Raw genomic sequence first — 15638 nt, 5'->3', positions numbered from 1 at the left:
AAGTGTAGAGTGTGGAGTGTGTGCTGACTGACAACAACGGCATCTGTGCCATTGTTTTCTCTTAATAGAATTGTGCCAGGAAACGATGCGGAGCTCGTCATGTACACAGCCGGGTCCTACATTTGCAGCATATTAATGAGGAAATGAATGTTCCTCTCACCTCGGATATCATATACTGTGTTCAATGAAGGTCACACAGACACATCAGAGCATTACTCCAACCACGGGAGTTAAACAGATCCGAGGGGGGTCAATTAAGCCATTCATGAAAATGATAATATTCGACACCAGCCGACAGTGGAATCTTGCTGCTGTACGTTTGGATGTAAATGTCTTATCACATATTCACACACAAACCTCTGCAATGTACATCGAGTCTCTTTGTCTTACATATATTTTCAATCAGACTCGCTGCCTTTCTTATTTGACCTCTGCTGTACACTGATGTGGAATCAAAGCCTGTGGATTTCACCGTCATCAGCTAGAAACGGTTTCAACAAGTTGTCTCCAGATGCATGTTGTCATCATAAAGTGACAGAATTGCATCCGTCCCACCAGACCGGCACGACGCTGATGATCACGTCTGGGCAATTGGATGAAATCATGATGTACAGCCAAATAAAACAAACCCTCATGGTCATGTCCCTAGTTATCCAGTGATGACATTATGATTTATTCCATCTCCAACGGAATCTATACGGCTGCTATGTTAGGACACACACACACACACACACACACAGCTATAAACCTTGTGTTGTAAAGATTTTTTAAGCATAAGAGACAATCACACACATATACACAAGAGCTCAGGCACAAACCGGAGTGCAAACATGCACACTTACACGAGCGCACGGCTGCATTAAGCAGGTTGCTGGCAGTGTTACTGCTTCAGCTGACGGGGTTGGAAATGTTTTATGTTCAGATTAGCTTTCAACCTCAGTGTGCTGCATGTCTCACTCACACACACACACACACACACACACACACACACACACGCTATCAGCGCATCTCAAAGACAGATTCTGCTTTCACTCCTTCAGTTCTTCCTGTGTTCTCTTTGCGGGAGCACAGATCTCCTTTGACATCTTTTGGGAATGCGTTGTCTACAACATTCAGCGAAAGCCAACTGCATTTAATTGAACCCGAACTGAGGAGCGCAGATAGCGAGGCGGCGTCTGTGGTTTAATTGTGGAGTCACAGGTTTGATCCCCGCTGCAGAAAGGATCAGCATGGAAGATGTGGTCATCAAAGCAGCAAATGGCTATGAGGTGCAGCGAAGACGATTAGATTTCAGCATGCGTGTCCAGCAACATGCGTGCCACCTGCTTGATTGCAATTCAGTGCAAAGATATATAGCGTAATTCTAGTTTCTAGAAGTCTACCTGAGCAGAGGATTAAGCAACTCTCCCTCTGTGTGTGTTGTAATCTGACTTACCCCTTGCTTTGTTGACATAGCTGGGCTGGCCTCTGGAAGCGTAACACCCTCTCTCTTGCCCTCAGTTAACAGGTTCATATGTCAAGCTGCAGTTAGTCCTGACAAAAGTTCTAAAGAAAAATGGTTCTGGGAGTTTGTTCTGGTGTAAATCGGCTCAGCGTATAATTTAGGCAAGACCTTTGAATCTTAGAAATGCCAAATGATTCTAGATCATAAGAGGTGGGTAGATATGAAGAACAAGACTCCTTTTCTCCAACAACACTGGTCTCTCACCTCATTTACAATACAAAGGGTTACCTTCCTTCAAACAGGTTTATTTTGGAAATGTGAAGAGACCTGGTTATTTTTGGAATTATTTTCCACCTAGCACGCAACCACAATGAGAGCATGTACCGAACAAATGAAAGAGGGAAAAAAAGGGCTGAAATAGGCAGAGTGTGAAACAGGTAGGAGAAATAAATGAGTGGAGGAGTGACAATGCAAAAGGTTGAGGGAGCTACAGTAACTGTGATACACGAAATGTCGAAGAAAAGACGAGAAGTGAGTGTCGTTGGGTGTTATAGCTTGAGTCTCTTCTTTAAGAACTAATATTTCTTTCCTGGCTTTGTGTTTCTCTCACACACTGCGAGAACAGACGGAGAGGACACGAAGAGCGGGAGTCAGTCATGTCAAATGTGTGTTTTTGTTGACGGAGATCAGATAGCTGTCTGTGTGTTTTTGTCTCGAGAAGACCTAATAATGCGTCTGTCAGAGCAACAAGGACACGGAGATAGACTTATTTTCACACGCTGGCAAACACACAAACACAAATCATGCAAAACGTGATGCTCCCCGACTGCTGGCAGCAAACTGGAGAGTTTACACGCATTCTCACATATGGTGATGGTGAAAAGGGCTATTTCATTGTAACATTTATTTGTAGATCACCCAAAAATAATAAATATTATGTATGTCATTCAGCTGTCAATACATTTTCACATTTATTACCCATTTATTGTCTTTTTGAAGCACGCTCATTCATTCAAAACAGTGAAATTCTCCTTGAAGTGCGTCTGTGTGTTTAAGAAGCACAATTATATTGCCATCTGAATTTCTATAATGAAATGCTGAAGTGGTGTAACCGTGTGTGTGTGTGTGTGTGTGTGTGTGTGTGTGTGTGTGTGTGTGTGTGTGTGTGTGTGTCCTCTAAAAGTCACCATTGGTTGTTCTGTGATATATCTTCATCTTGCCAGCTCATTAACTCGGTTTCACATGACAATACATCCTGCTGCCAACATAGTTAAGACGCATGGACAGAGAGATCTTTGGCTGTTTCTCTTTTTTTTAATCCCAGCATTGTTTATTCCAACAAAAAAAAATCAACTTTCTGTGCCTTACTTTCTACTACTTTCTCTCAGTTCTTGTTTCTCTCTTTGTCTTACAGTTTGTTTCTCAGAACAGAAAGTCCTAATTTACCAGTACTTTAATAACGGTGACCAGGCAGCCAACTTTGCCCGTGATTGTGTGTCAATCAACCAGAGCACCGTTGTCAAGGCTGTTGCTATGACGCATGAGACTCTTTTTGACAGAACCCGTCAATACACCCAGGGTTAGCTGTCATGCTGAGGAGAGAGAGCTCCAGGAGACTTTTGTTCAGATATAAAAGATTATATTTAGAATGTGTCACAATAGCCATTTAACCCTCAGCCTGCCCTTGTGCAAACTGACAAATACCATCTGTTTAGTATTGAAAGGTTTGTGACAGCCAATAATTATACTACTCCAATGCAGTCACTTTACTATCTAGTATATACTAGAGTATAGAGTTTTAAATAAACTATATTTTTGGTAGATTCGGGAAGACAAAGCATATTTCATCTTGTACGGCGCTGTCCATGGTGCTGAAATGTAGTAAGTAAATCATTTGCATATGCATGCGGGTTGGAAAATATGTTCAACCTACTTTAAATAGCATCAAGCTTGTTTGTTCATTCTGTCATCAATGTGGCTGCTGGGTAATAATCCGACATGTATAAAGTATAAAATAGGATCTTTAAGGAATAGTTTACGACAGCATATTAGGGCCACTGTAAGAGAAAAAAGAGGTGGGCAATATTCAGAGAAAAAAAGTCGCAAATTTGCTACTTTTACTACCATGCTAACAACCAGCATCTGTAAAATCCCATGAATGTCACATTTAGTTTTCTAATTAATACATCACAACGTGTGACAACGCTTTGCTAAGGTCGTCACGGTGATGGCTGTTGATGGGTGTTGTTGGTTAATTTGATATGAGGCCAAGTTGTCATCTTATGGGTGTTTATTATTTGGGCAGTTTGAGTAAATGCGAGCAGGAGCTTTCACTTGTTGTCATAGCAACGGCAAACATCTGACGATAGCGGATCCAAGCAACTTGTTTATATCGGCTATTTTTACACGTGAATATGTGCCAAAAGGAAATGGAGGCGGGGGTGCAAGATTCTTTATTGTATAAAAAAAGTGGAATTTGCTAGTTTTAAATTAGAATATTTGCTAGATTTAAAGTAGGATATTTGCTAGTTTTAAATAAGAATATTTGCTAGATTTAAAGTCGGATATTTGCTAGTTTTAAATTAGAATATTTGCTAGATTTAAAGTCGGATATTTGCTAGTTTTAAATTAGAATATTTGCTAGTTTTAAAGTCAGATATTTGCTAGTTTTAAATTAGAATATTTGCTAGTTTTAAAGTCGGATATTTGCTAGTTTTAAAGTTGCAACCAGTAACGAGACAGGGATGATGGTATTACCTACACTTTTTTGTCCAATCAGAAATTTTCCAGGCACCATGTTGCATGTAAATATAATAATTTAAATGTAACAGTAGATATACCATAATACGCACCAGGCAACCTTAAGTTCATGTATATCAGTTAGAGCCTCCTGCAGACATCCTAGCTGACATGATTATACCCCTCTGATGAGTACTTGAGAGCATCCTCCTCGGACTTGTTTGATTTTCTGTCTTCACTTGATGTCAAACTAAGCCGAGAGTAATTATGGGCTGGATTTGAGCTGAAGAGAACACAAGCAAAGACTCTCTGGGTGCTTTCACAGTTTCGGAAAAAAAAAAGCCAGTCTAAGCGAAGACTCCTGTCTCACAGGAGAATTGGTCAAATATTTAGAAAGAATTACACTTTGCTCTGGACCGCTGTAACGTTAGATTCTTTTAATGGAATCTTTTCTAATGCAGACCATAAAAAAATCACTGACTTACTGTAGCTGAAGTGATGATGAATAAACTATTCTATTATGATTGCATTCACATCTCTGCCCTGCTTTCATTGTGTGCAAACTAAACTCACATTTCAAAACCATTAAAATGATATGCTTTTTGGATCATCATCTGTTTTGATGCCTGGAGGCCAGATCTGGTCAAGACCCTTTTCAAGTCCCTCCACGTTTTTTAATTAACTCTCAAGGCTTCCAAATCCGAACTAGGATATAGTCGTTCCAATGCGATTTCTTGTTTTGTTACGTTTCTAAACCAAAAAGAAAGGTTAACCAAGAGATCCATTATTAGACGCCTGCTTTTAGAAACAAGACAGCACAAAAGTTGGACTGGAATCTATAAAATACACGTTGCCCGCTGATCAGCCGTTCATCCCATCGGTCAGGGCTCTGTTGAATGTTTAGTGCTGCTGAACTTGAACTGATGTTGTTGAAGCTGACTGTATTCCAGCACCGTAATGGATTTATGCTAAATGGAGTGTTTACATGCACAGATTTGATGTCTTTTATCTTTTCCTGATAATAAATAGCCCTCATGAATAAAACATCCCTGCCTTTTAAACAAGTCACAAATTACACAATAACTGAAATATGAATTTATTATTGCTGTGGCTAATATTGACACGTCCCTTCTACGGCTTTCTCAACAAAAGGATGAGCTCATTTGGGTTGTAAATGAGATGTGGATATTGTGCATTTATGAGGCTAGAATCAGAATATTAACCAGAATAAAACAACAAAATAAACAGACGCCTTAATGGCAGTGCAGGAACGGTGTACTGTTTCTCAGCCTTTCCCCCCTTTTAGTCTGTTTCTCCTTCATATAACCCTCCCTGTCTTTCCATTTATCTCAAAACACACACCGTCCCATACATGCACTCGCACACATTTCATCTCCTTGCTTTCTTCTTGGAAACTGTGTTAAATTCTGCAAAAATGTAATATATTTCCAGCAGCCGCTTCCATTTGCTTTAAACAACCCATGGCAGTTAGGAAAAGTGCTGACATATAATTAAAGCACATCAGAAGGGCTCTTTTTAATGACAGGTTTTCTTGGTAATTTTACTCTTTCTGTTGCTGTCTTTGATCTTCCAGACGTGGATATGGACAACACGAGGTAGGTGTCTTTCTCTGTATGCATGCTGTACAGTTGCATGCCTGTTATTCACTTCCTCTTTTTTTTAAACCTCGATTTCGACACCGATGATGTTTCACCAAACATGGCTCTATTGCTGCTTTGTGCATGTTGTGGAAGTCCCAGATACACCGGCTAATCAAACCTCGTCCTATCTGAGTTCATGACATCACCCAGAGGTGCTCGGTGAATTTCACAGGGCAGTATGGGTTGGTTTACTACAGTGGTACGAACCCAAAATAAACCATTTTGTTGTGATTTCATTGCTTTAAATGGATAAAAAGGAGGCCGATGTAACTACATTATGACCAAATTTTAAAAAGGCCAAAGTCATGGTTTGTCAGGTCAGAAAACAAGTTTTAAAATGCTGGTTTTCTGAATGGAGTTTGTAACGACTAACATTGGCTGCTCCATAAACATTATGTTTATTTCAAAACTATATATGGAAATTTTGGCAGTTAATTATTGTTCATTATAAACCACAACAGTGGTGGTAATATAACTTTTGTATAAAAAGTAGTCTTTTTGCAAGTAATTGACTTTTTAGTCATTAGCTGTGATTACACCTTTAACATAGAAATCTTTGTAAATATTTAATTAGGAGCTCAAATTGAGTTTGAGGGTGATATTAGTAGTACTTAGTCGTGCAAATGAAAACAAAAACACAGACAGGATTCTCTGCATTCTAGCGATATTGAATGAAGAACATCAGATACTGATATCGGAGAGCTCCTAACTTCTTCCATATTTTACAAATATGATTCGCCGCTTTTCTTTCCATCTGGCAGACACAACAACTTCTCCGACCTTCTCTGCTCAGACCAGAGGTACTTTGTCTCTCCTCTCTGAATACTCCTTTACTCCCGCTGTGTGCTTCTGCTTGAGTCTGTGTGTGTGTGTGTGTGTGTGTGTGTGTGTGTGTGTGTGGGTGCTCTATAAGCTATGTATCTCTGTCTGTGTGAAGGTGTTAGTGAAGCTGCTAATCACAGTTTGTCAAATCTTCCAGGAGTTATCAATGGAATCAGGCATCGACCCCGGCCAGGATTACTACACACAAGATTATTACAACTATGATCAGGGGTTTGTACGCACAGCCTGCTTATTCCTCATGTGCATGTTTGCTCGTCTGTAGTTTTAACGTGTTTGAAAGGTTTATCTGTCGCTGTTTTAAAAAGACAATCAGGCTCAACAGGCAAGGGCACTTGGGAACTTTATATATACTTACACACATACACATTTATATATACATATTTTTTTACAGTATTTTCTGTGATTCTCTTGCAGTTTAGTAAATTAATTATTTACCAGAAGTAACCCGTACCAGAAAAGATATTGAGCAGAGTGGCTGAGAGGTTACACTGCATACCATATAACCTAACGATTCTGGCCTTGGGACCTTTCTTGCATATCATACCCCCCCCCCCCTCTCTCTCTCTCTCTCTCTCTCTCTGTCTCTCTCTGTCTCTCTCTCTCTCTCTCTCTCTCTCTCTCTCTCTCTCTCTCTCCCTTATATACACTTTCCTCCATCAAATAACGGCGAATAGGTGGCACAAAAAGAAACCTTTTGAGAAACAAAAGACAAGACTACGAGGGCAGTCGATACAGGCCGTCTCTCACCTCAGACCTCGACATCACTGAAATGCATTCCCTCCATCATGACTCACCGTGTGATCTTTATCCGGCTGAGCCTCGCGTCGGCCCCGTGGCGGCTGCTTTGATATCGCGCTGACCGCGTCGGTCGCCGTATGCCGTCTACCTTGAAATCCTGACACCAGTGACCTCATGCCAGCCTTCCCACACTCATGTGTGGAAGACGTTCTCCAACTACGGGAAGTCAGAAGAAGGGAGGAAGAACTGACGGTGGTTCTGTTCAAAGTGTGCGCGTGTTATTCTAAACCCGGCCTGCCGTCTGTGACGCATTGTGTAATTCTTATAATTTTAGCTGCAGACTCCCGGGAACTTGATTTTATACACCCACCCACACACACACACACACACACACACACACACACACACACACACACACACACACACACACACACACACACACACACACACATAAATACACAGAAGCAGAGACACACACATACATTCTCTTATGGCAGACACACATTCATTCACTCACTCGCTCTCTTGCTCATACTTTCTTTATTTCGCACACACACACACACACACACAGACATAGACACACACACACACACACACACACACACACACACTGCTAATTCTCTCTGCCTCGCATTGCAATACTGTAGCAGCTAATCAGGCAGCCAGCCGTGGAGGCTGACAATGGGCCAGATGCTGTTGGCTTAGAGCAACAGCCGCAAACTCATGTCTGACTCTGTGCAAATACCGGAGCAGGAAATCAGACTGTGTGACTCGCTGGTACTCAGACCTAATGATTCGTAAATCTAAAGTGCAGGACCTTTTTTTTTTCCCCCCACCGACTATGCGAACAAGTGCAGGACAAAGACAAAGTTCTGTTTTTGAGAAACAGACAGCAGCTCCTGCAGTGTTTACTTCCAAAGCTACACTAATCCGTTATGAAACCATTCGGAAAGATGTTTCATCACCTTTTGACCGTTTCTTTCAATCTGTCTTCAAAAGATGAGATCAAGATGGGATTTTCCTTCGCTGCATGTGGGAATGTTGCCATCTGCCTTTGGCACCATTCTGATTGGATCTATACAGATGCTGGAAATAACTTGAACCATTTGTTGCACAGGTCTGATGTTTTGATCCTTGTCTGAAAAACAAAAACAACAAAAAAACGAGCCAAATCCGTGTTGCCCTCGAGTCAAGAGTCAAATTTGAAATACCACGGAGCAGTAAGGGATTAAATGCCTGCTTTTCCAAAACCGTTCGCGGCGTGGGTGATGAGCGGTGTGACTGTCAAGAAGCTGATAGGTGCTGAGTTAGGGCACCCACGGGAAAAATTAGGATTAGGAGGGAGAAATGTGGCATTATTGGCTCAGCGTAGATGCAGTTCTCATTTTATAAACAGAAGCAGGACAGTGAGAACAAAGAATGTCCAGCTTGGTTAAGGCAGGTTGAAAGGTATATGAAGACATTAATAGGACAATATGAAAGAGATGGTTCAGCATTTTGAGCAACCAGCAGCCAGTTAACTAAGCTAATGTCCCTATTAATAGCTTTAAAGCTCACTAATTAATTCTTTAAATACATTTCTTTAATTTGCATAAAAAACAAGGTGTAAAAACAGAACACATGTTGGTTTTACTGGGGTTATGTGCTCTAATTCTTGTGTTCCTGGCTGAAAAATAAACTTTTATTCTCCTGGATCCAACTGTCTAAACATTCTCATGTAAAATTGAAAGACAAAACAAAAATTTATTCTGAAAACAACTCAAAATTCTTCTTTTTTGCCACCAATATCTCCCTGCTGTCCTGAATTTCCCGATAATTGGGTAATTTTAAAACAACGCTGGAGATTATTTCAAGCTAAACACATTTTATTTATTTTAGGCATCAAAAATTGGGATTATTTTGTCATGGCATGACTTTTAAAGCACAAAGCACTACTATGCCTACCTAAACAAACCAGTGATGCATTTTGAGTCGGTTCACACACAAAAATGCACCATCAAGTCCTGGCTGTGGCAACTTTCATCAGCCTGAAGTGATTCTCAGTTCATGAGTGCCCTCTAGTGGTGACACGGAGAGGAGGGAGGAGGGAGACAGAAAGGGGGAAGGAAGATAAGAAGGGGAAAAAGTCCACTCCACACAAAGAGTTACTGCAGCCTTTAAGTACTTTGCAGTGTGTGTGTGTGCACTTGAGTTTGAGTCTGTTGGTTAATGACTGTGAAATCCCATAAGAAGGATTTAATGAGAGGTTAACACTCATTACCTTAGCTTGCAGAGACCATACTGTAAGGATTATTACTGCAACATTATGACCAGCCTGGTCTTTCTGTTTTGATCCTTCCATTGTTCACTTGTTCTTCTCTTCCGCCTCCCCCTTTTTCTCACCCACACATCAGTCATCCACTCGCATCTTCCATTTGTTTATTGCTTGGCTCCTTTAATGTAATAGGAGGGCAACTTTCCCACCAGTTGCCTGTGAGCAGAGTGATTGCATGAGGCAACTTTTCTGCACAACTCCGGCACGGAAACCGAGCCAAAGGACTTCCAGCAGATTTGTTACTTTAATCACACCGGGACGTATTGTTTCAAGGAGAGCGTTTGAAAAGATGTGTCTTTTTGACCTGCGAGCTCTGCGAGTCGCTCGCCGCAGGGCACCGAGCCCACGTTGGGATGCACCACACCGCTTCTTGGCCGGTGGAGCCGGACAACGCTCCGGGCAACAGGCAAACACAGACAAAAGGGAGGACAAATTGATTCCAGTCTTTTTCTGCTAACAAAACAAACAAAATGCTCTTTTTGTGATTAAGTCAGCTTTGCTTAGGCAAGTCATTAGTCACTGCTTATCACTGGAGTGAAACCACCGTGTTGCCCTGTGTGTTTAAGTGGCTGTGGATAAGCAGAAGCGAAGTGCAGCTTTGTTTGTAACACATATTTCTCTCCTGTCTACACCACACTGTTGCACAACACACCGCAGCTTCCTTTTGTTCATTTATTATCATTACACAAAGAAAGAATATCAGAAAAATAAGCTTTACTTTGTCATTTCTCCTCTGCACAGCTTCTCATTGGTTATTGCTTATCTGTAACCCTCTGGGTCGTCCCCGCCTCCGCCCCTCTTCCTGTCCAGGTATGACCTTCCTCAGTACGGCAGTCGCAGGAAACTGATCTCGCCCTCCGGCCTCTATGATGAATATGGAGAAGTCTTGGTCGACGACGACGGGAGCTACTACTACAGCCCACAGGAGTCTGATGGAGAGGTAAACACAGGAAACCTAGCCTAGAACCAGCATCCATGGGGTGTAGAGAGGAGAAATAGTTGATCATAGTGACGTTGATTTTGCACAGTATTCAATAAAAACAAAATGTGTTCTTTTAGTGATCACAAACTAGATCTTTAGTATTCTTTTAAATATGATGTCACTGATGGACATTCGGACTGCTTTGAAGGTTGACATCATTTTAGAAGTTCAACATTTTGTGTATAATTTGTCTTATGTTGTTCTTCTCCTTAATGTTCTTATTCGGTTTTGGATTAATATGATCGTAACAACAGGCCAGGAGACCGTTTCAAGGAGGTAGATTAGCCCAACACCCCGGCTACCTCCAGCCCCGTCCTCCACCTTCTCACGGGCCGTCAAGAAAACCCTCAGCAGCCTCGAGGACTGAGGGCGACAAACACCAACCGTCCGAGGGTGGCACAACCGCGAGCACGAAGCCTAAGAGCACGAGTGCAGCCGCCAGGTTGCAGGCGGTGATGAGAGTGAACACACTGCTGTCCTCTGCCGGTAAAACATCTGGACAACCTCCTGCCATCCACCTGCCCTGGAACAAAGCCAGAATCCGGCCGGTGGGAGAGCATGAGGGAGGCAGAGACAGACTGGAGGAAAGAAAGGGGGAGAGAGTGGGAAGGGGATGTGAACGAGGGGAAGCAGGGAAAGGAGAGAACAGAGCAACAGAAAGGGGAGGCAGAGGAGAAATGGAAACGTGGGGAAGGAGCAACAGAGGTGGCGTGACAAACAATGGGATGAGAAATGCCGTCGGAGGAGGAGAAAGCGTCGGGCACAGGGGAGAGCTCCCCGGCCACTTTGCCAGCCTGGACGGCGGCTCGGTCATCGACGGGAGTTATTTCCAGACGTCCGTCGAAGCCAGCGAACCGCTGCCAGTAAAACAAAAGCCGAGTGAGGCCCTCAGTCTTATCTCCCTCACCAGAAGGCTCCGGGGCCCTGCCAGGGTGGGAGATGAACAGTGGAGCTATGGAAAAAGCTGGGACAGTGGAGGGGAGAACAGTGGGGAGACGTATGGCTCCATAAGAGATATGAGCGTTTCTGCATCAGTGTCTGAGAGAGCCGTGTGGGAGGAGAGGGGGAGGCGGGAGTTAGGAGAAGAGAATAGTTCCTCTGGGGGATGGTGGAAGAGAGAACAACAATTTCATGATTGTGATTCCGAAACGGGAAGTAGCAGCAAAGAGTGTCCATCGGAATGTAGTCATTCCCTCGCCTCATCCGTTACAGCTGAGCACAACGACACCGGGTCGGGTACCGAAACAGAAAAGGGCGAGGGAACTCCTGACACGGAGACAGAGTCGGAGAGTGGAAGCCAAGAGGAGGGGGGAGAGGGCTCGGAGTCCGAGGAGGAGTCGGGGTCGGAGAGTGAGAGTGAAAGAAAAGAGTGGAGCAGGAAACGCTCGAGAGGTCGCGTCAGCAACACAAGTAGAAACAGTATTAGTAGTGAGACTAGAAGAAGTAGTGCCAACTCAAAGAGAGGGATCACGAGCAGAGGGCGTGAAAGAAGCAACCACTCAATCAGCAAAGAGACGGACAGAAACAGCATGAGGTCTTCAGGTTCTCGCAGCTCTAGGCCCAAAACTCCCAGACGCTCCCGCCCTTCACATGAAACAATAGAGGAAGAGAGCGAGCGGGACGACGAATCAGGAGAGGAGGACGAGGAAGGGATGAAAAGCGCCGGCTCTCGAAAGTCTCCGTCGAGCAGGCGAGCCACCAACCGCATCCAATCAGACGTCGGCTCGGGCGTGATGGACACAGAGGACGACTTGTCACCCATCATCGAGGACACCGAGGAGGACGAGAAGAGCGGCTGCCACTGTGGGGAAGGAGAAGACGATGAAGAAGAGGGGGGTTTGGGAAATGAATCGGGGCCGATTGAAATGCAGATGAGGCCTCAGCCCCCCCCGAGATTAAATCCTTGGCCACTAAGTAAGATCTCGGTGAAAATACTTGGATTGGGTGTGCAGTCATTACCTGGGTGGAATTTATCACTATAATCCTCTCTTTTTCCTTGTTTGGTGTGATTTACATTCAGTTTAAATCTCCTGCACGTCCTCCGCTGCCCTCAGTATCTCTTCATGTGGGCCTTTGCCTTTGTATTTTGCTTGTATCTTGAATCCCATTTTCTCAATCAGCCTATCCTCCTCTCCTGTTCCTTCGCCGCTCTCGCCTTCCTTTATAGCGGCGGCTCATACTCTGATAGAAGCGCTTGAGTGGTTTACTTCCCTAGCCGTTCGCCGAGCTGACTCATTTTCCTTTGTGAAAGCTCCACTTCCAGCTGCTCATTTCTCGGCTGCTGCAGCTCAAAGATTGTTATTCACTGACCTCGCTTTGTTGCATTCTAAATTCACTCAAGCTTCCAACATTAGTGATTTCTTTTTCCCGCGTCTATCGGGCAGATCTTCAGGTATCTATTATCTGCAGGGAAAAAGATGGGTTTTGTTGTGTGTTGGTGAACGTATTCGTTCTTCCATTCAGTCAGTCAGGGTTAAATGGAAAACCGAAGCTCATTCTATGGAGTTATTTCAACAACAGACATTTTCTTCTTCCAAACTTTGTGTGTACAGCAGCGTTTGCTTTAACCAACTACATACTTTTCTCCCAATTTTATAAAAAAATCTCATAAAATGTGAATATTAGTTGATTTGCTTTCTTTTTTTAAAATGATTATCACCAAATGAATAATGTGAAGTAAACACTGCTGCACTGCCCTTTTATTGCTGTGTTTGAAGTGTGTGAGAGTTTACTTATTGATTTTAAATAAAGGTATAAAATAAAATATACATTTGAGCAAACCTTGGTTGAAGATGTTGGTTCTACTGACCTCTAGTGGTCAAAGTTCGCACCTTGCTGCAGTAGAAATGTACTACGGTTGTCAGTGCCCTGATGTCTTTCTTAAAACAATACTTGCATTCTCAAATGTCCATTGATTGAGTTATTGCTGTAATCTTCCTGTCCCAATCGGCTGAGAGGATATCCGAGCTAATGTTAAACAATTTAAGCTTCAAGGCTTCTTCGTGCTTCTTCAGAAGCTTTTAAATTCAATACATTTGAGTGGAACGTGTTTAAGTGTGACAGGAGAGCACATTGTCTCAGACTCACTGTCAGAAGTTTAATGGCCTGTTGTCTGTTTTTCCAGCAGGGCAATAGAAAACGACGGATCAAGGTGGTGTTGGACCGGGAGTATGAGACCAGCTCCACCGGTGAGGACAGCGTGCCAGAGACCCAACGCAGCCGCTTGCCCTCCACCCTCAACAGCCACGCCAACGTCAACGGCAGCATCTACGTGGCCCAGAATGGCTCCATCATCCGCACCCGACGCACCATAAACGCCACCGTCCCCACGCACGCCACCACCAACAACAACCTCAAACTCACCTCCCCCGTCTTCAGCTCGCGGCTGGCCAAGCACTTTAAAAAACTGGACAAAATGGCCACCACGCTGGAGGAAAGAGTGCCCCTGAACAACCCCAGGGCGGCGGCAGGGGAGGGCGGGTGCAACACGCTGCACACCTTCCAAAGCTCGGGGATGTCGGCCAATTCCTCCTCCTCTAACACTGACAACAACAAAACGCTGAATGTGTTGAACAATAGACAATCCAGAGTTTCTTCGGGGTTGACCAACACGAGCCACACGGGCCCCGGCGCCGTAGCCTCGGACACCGTAGCCTCGGACACCGTAGCCTCAGACGCCGTAGCCTCGGACTCAGATCTGCTCGAAACGACGCAGGGCGGCACGGAGCCGCCTCAGAACACGGAGCTGGAAGAAGGCGAGAGAGAGTCGAGGGTGGACGGCAGCAGCGAGGAACACGACGATGGACTCGTTCTGGGGGAACCGCTGGAGTGCCCGAGTGACAGAACCCAGTCGGACGAGGAGGAGTTATGGATGGGCCCGTGGAACAGCCTGCACATACCCATGACTAAACTCTGACTGATTGTGGCTCCACTGTGCTTGCTTCTTATTGCCAAGATCATTAAAAGCGCTCAGACATCATTTCTGTTCATTAGTCGTGGAACTAATGAGGACGCTCCAATCCAATTAAAAGACATCTAATTAACAGATTGGTACTCGGCTAAAAGGTGAAATAGCATTACCATTATTCTCGCGCTCAAACTGAATTTCAATAAGATCTCACATTCCTCGCATATCAGCTGAATCCTTTTGTTTCGATGTTTCTTTCAATTCAGAGATAGTTGATGTGAGTAAATTGGCATGTTATTGATGATTTGCTAGTATACTCATGAAAAGGTGGAGTCGGCGATTCTGGATTGTTGATATTTGAACTCAACACCCAAATAAAACTACTAACCCTCTCTCTCTCACACTTCCATTCTCTTGATACATCCGCGGCCTTTGCCCTGTCCTATGCACAAGCACAAACGCCCCCATGTTGCTGATTGGTCCGAACAACTCTGTTGCTCACAGAGCCAGGGCAGTGGATGAATTGCCAAATAGTGCATTGGATTTGAATCGCTGACTGCACCTTTCAAAACAGTTTTTTTCAAACAGTTCAATATTCCAATCACAGCGTCCTTTAACTGATCTCGCAGCTGCAACCCGTTTGGAAAACTGGACCTAGAGTAAGAGGACTTGTTATATTTCTACTTTACTAAGAGATGATGAAGGGAAAAAAAAGTCCACAAACTTTGTACGGCCCTTTAAGCGACTCGTGTCTCTGTATGGAACCGCACTTGTTTCACTCAGCATCATGGTTGCCGATGCGACTCATTTTGAATTTGCCTGACACTTTGCATCGACACATGAAGTCTTGTATTGTTCAAACTTGCCTTTTTATCCGTGTCAACTTGCTTGGCAAACTTTATCCGAAATAAAAGAGGATTCCATCCATTGAAACATGGAGTTTGGCTGAACTTGGTGGTGTGTTGATGTGTACTCTGTCTAAAACTAACACGACATGATGAGACATGAGT

The 15638-nt window shown here is 43.7% G+C and overlaps 1 protein-coding gene across 1 annotated transcript in view; it reads left to right on the top strand.

Annotated features, from left to right (window-relative positions):
* The window catches only part of pcdh15b (protocadherin-related 15b), a 142870-nt gene extending 127769 nt beyond the window's left edge, over nt 1–15101 (top strand). The window contains exons 35-39 of the mRNA XM_084039777.1: nt 5778–5799; nt 6606–6644; nt 6824–6897; nt 10550–10679; nt 13846–15101. Coding sequence (XP_083895903.1) covers nt 5778–5799; nt 6606–6644; nt 6824–6897; nt 10550–10679; nt 13846–14637 — 1057 coding nt within the window. The 3' untranslated portion in view covers nt 14638–15101. The remainder of the gene's footprint in view (nt 1–5777; nt 5800–6605; nt 6645–6823; nt 6898–10549; nt 10680–13845) is intronic.
* Nucleotides 15102–15638: the final 537 nt, after the last annotated feature.

The sequence above is a fragment of the Eutrigla gurnardus genome (assembly GCF_963514095.1).
Source record: "Eutrigla gurnardus genome assembly, chromosome: 22".
NCBI lineage: Eukaryota > Metazoa > Chordata > Actinopteri > Perciformes > Triglidae > Eutrigla > Eutrigla gurnardus.
This window is presented reverse-complemented; position numbering and strand designations above follow the sequence as displayed.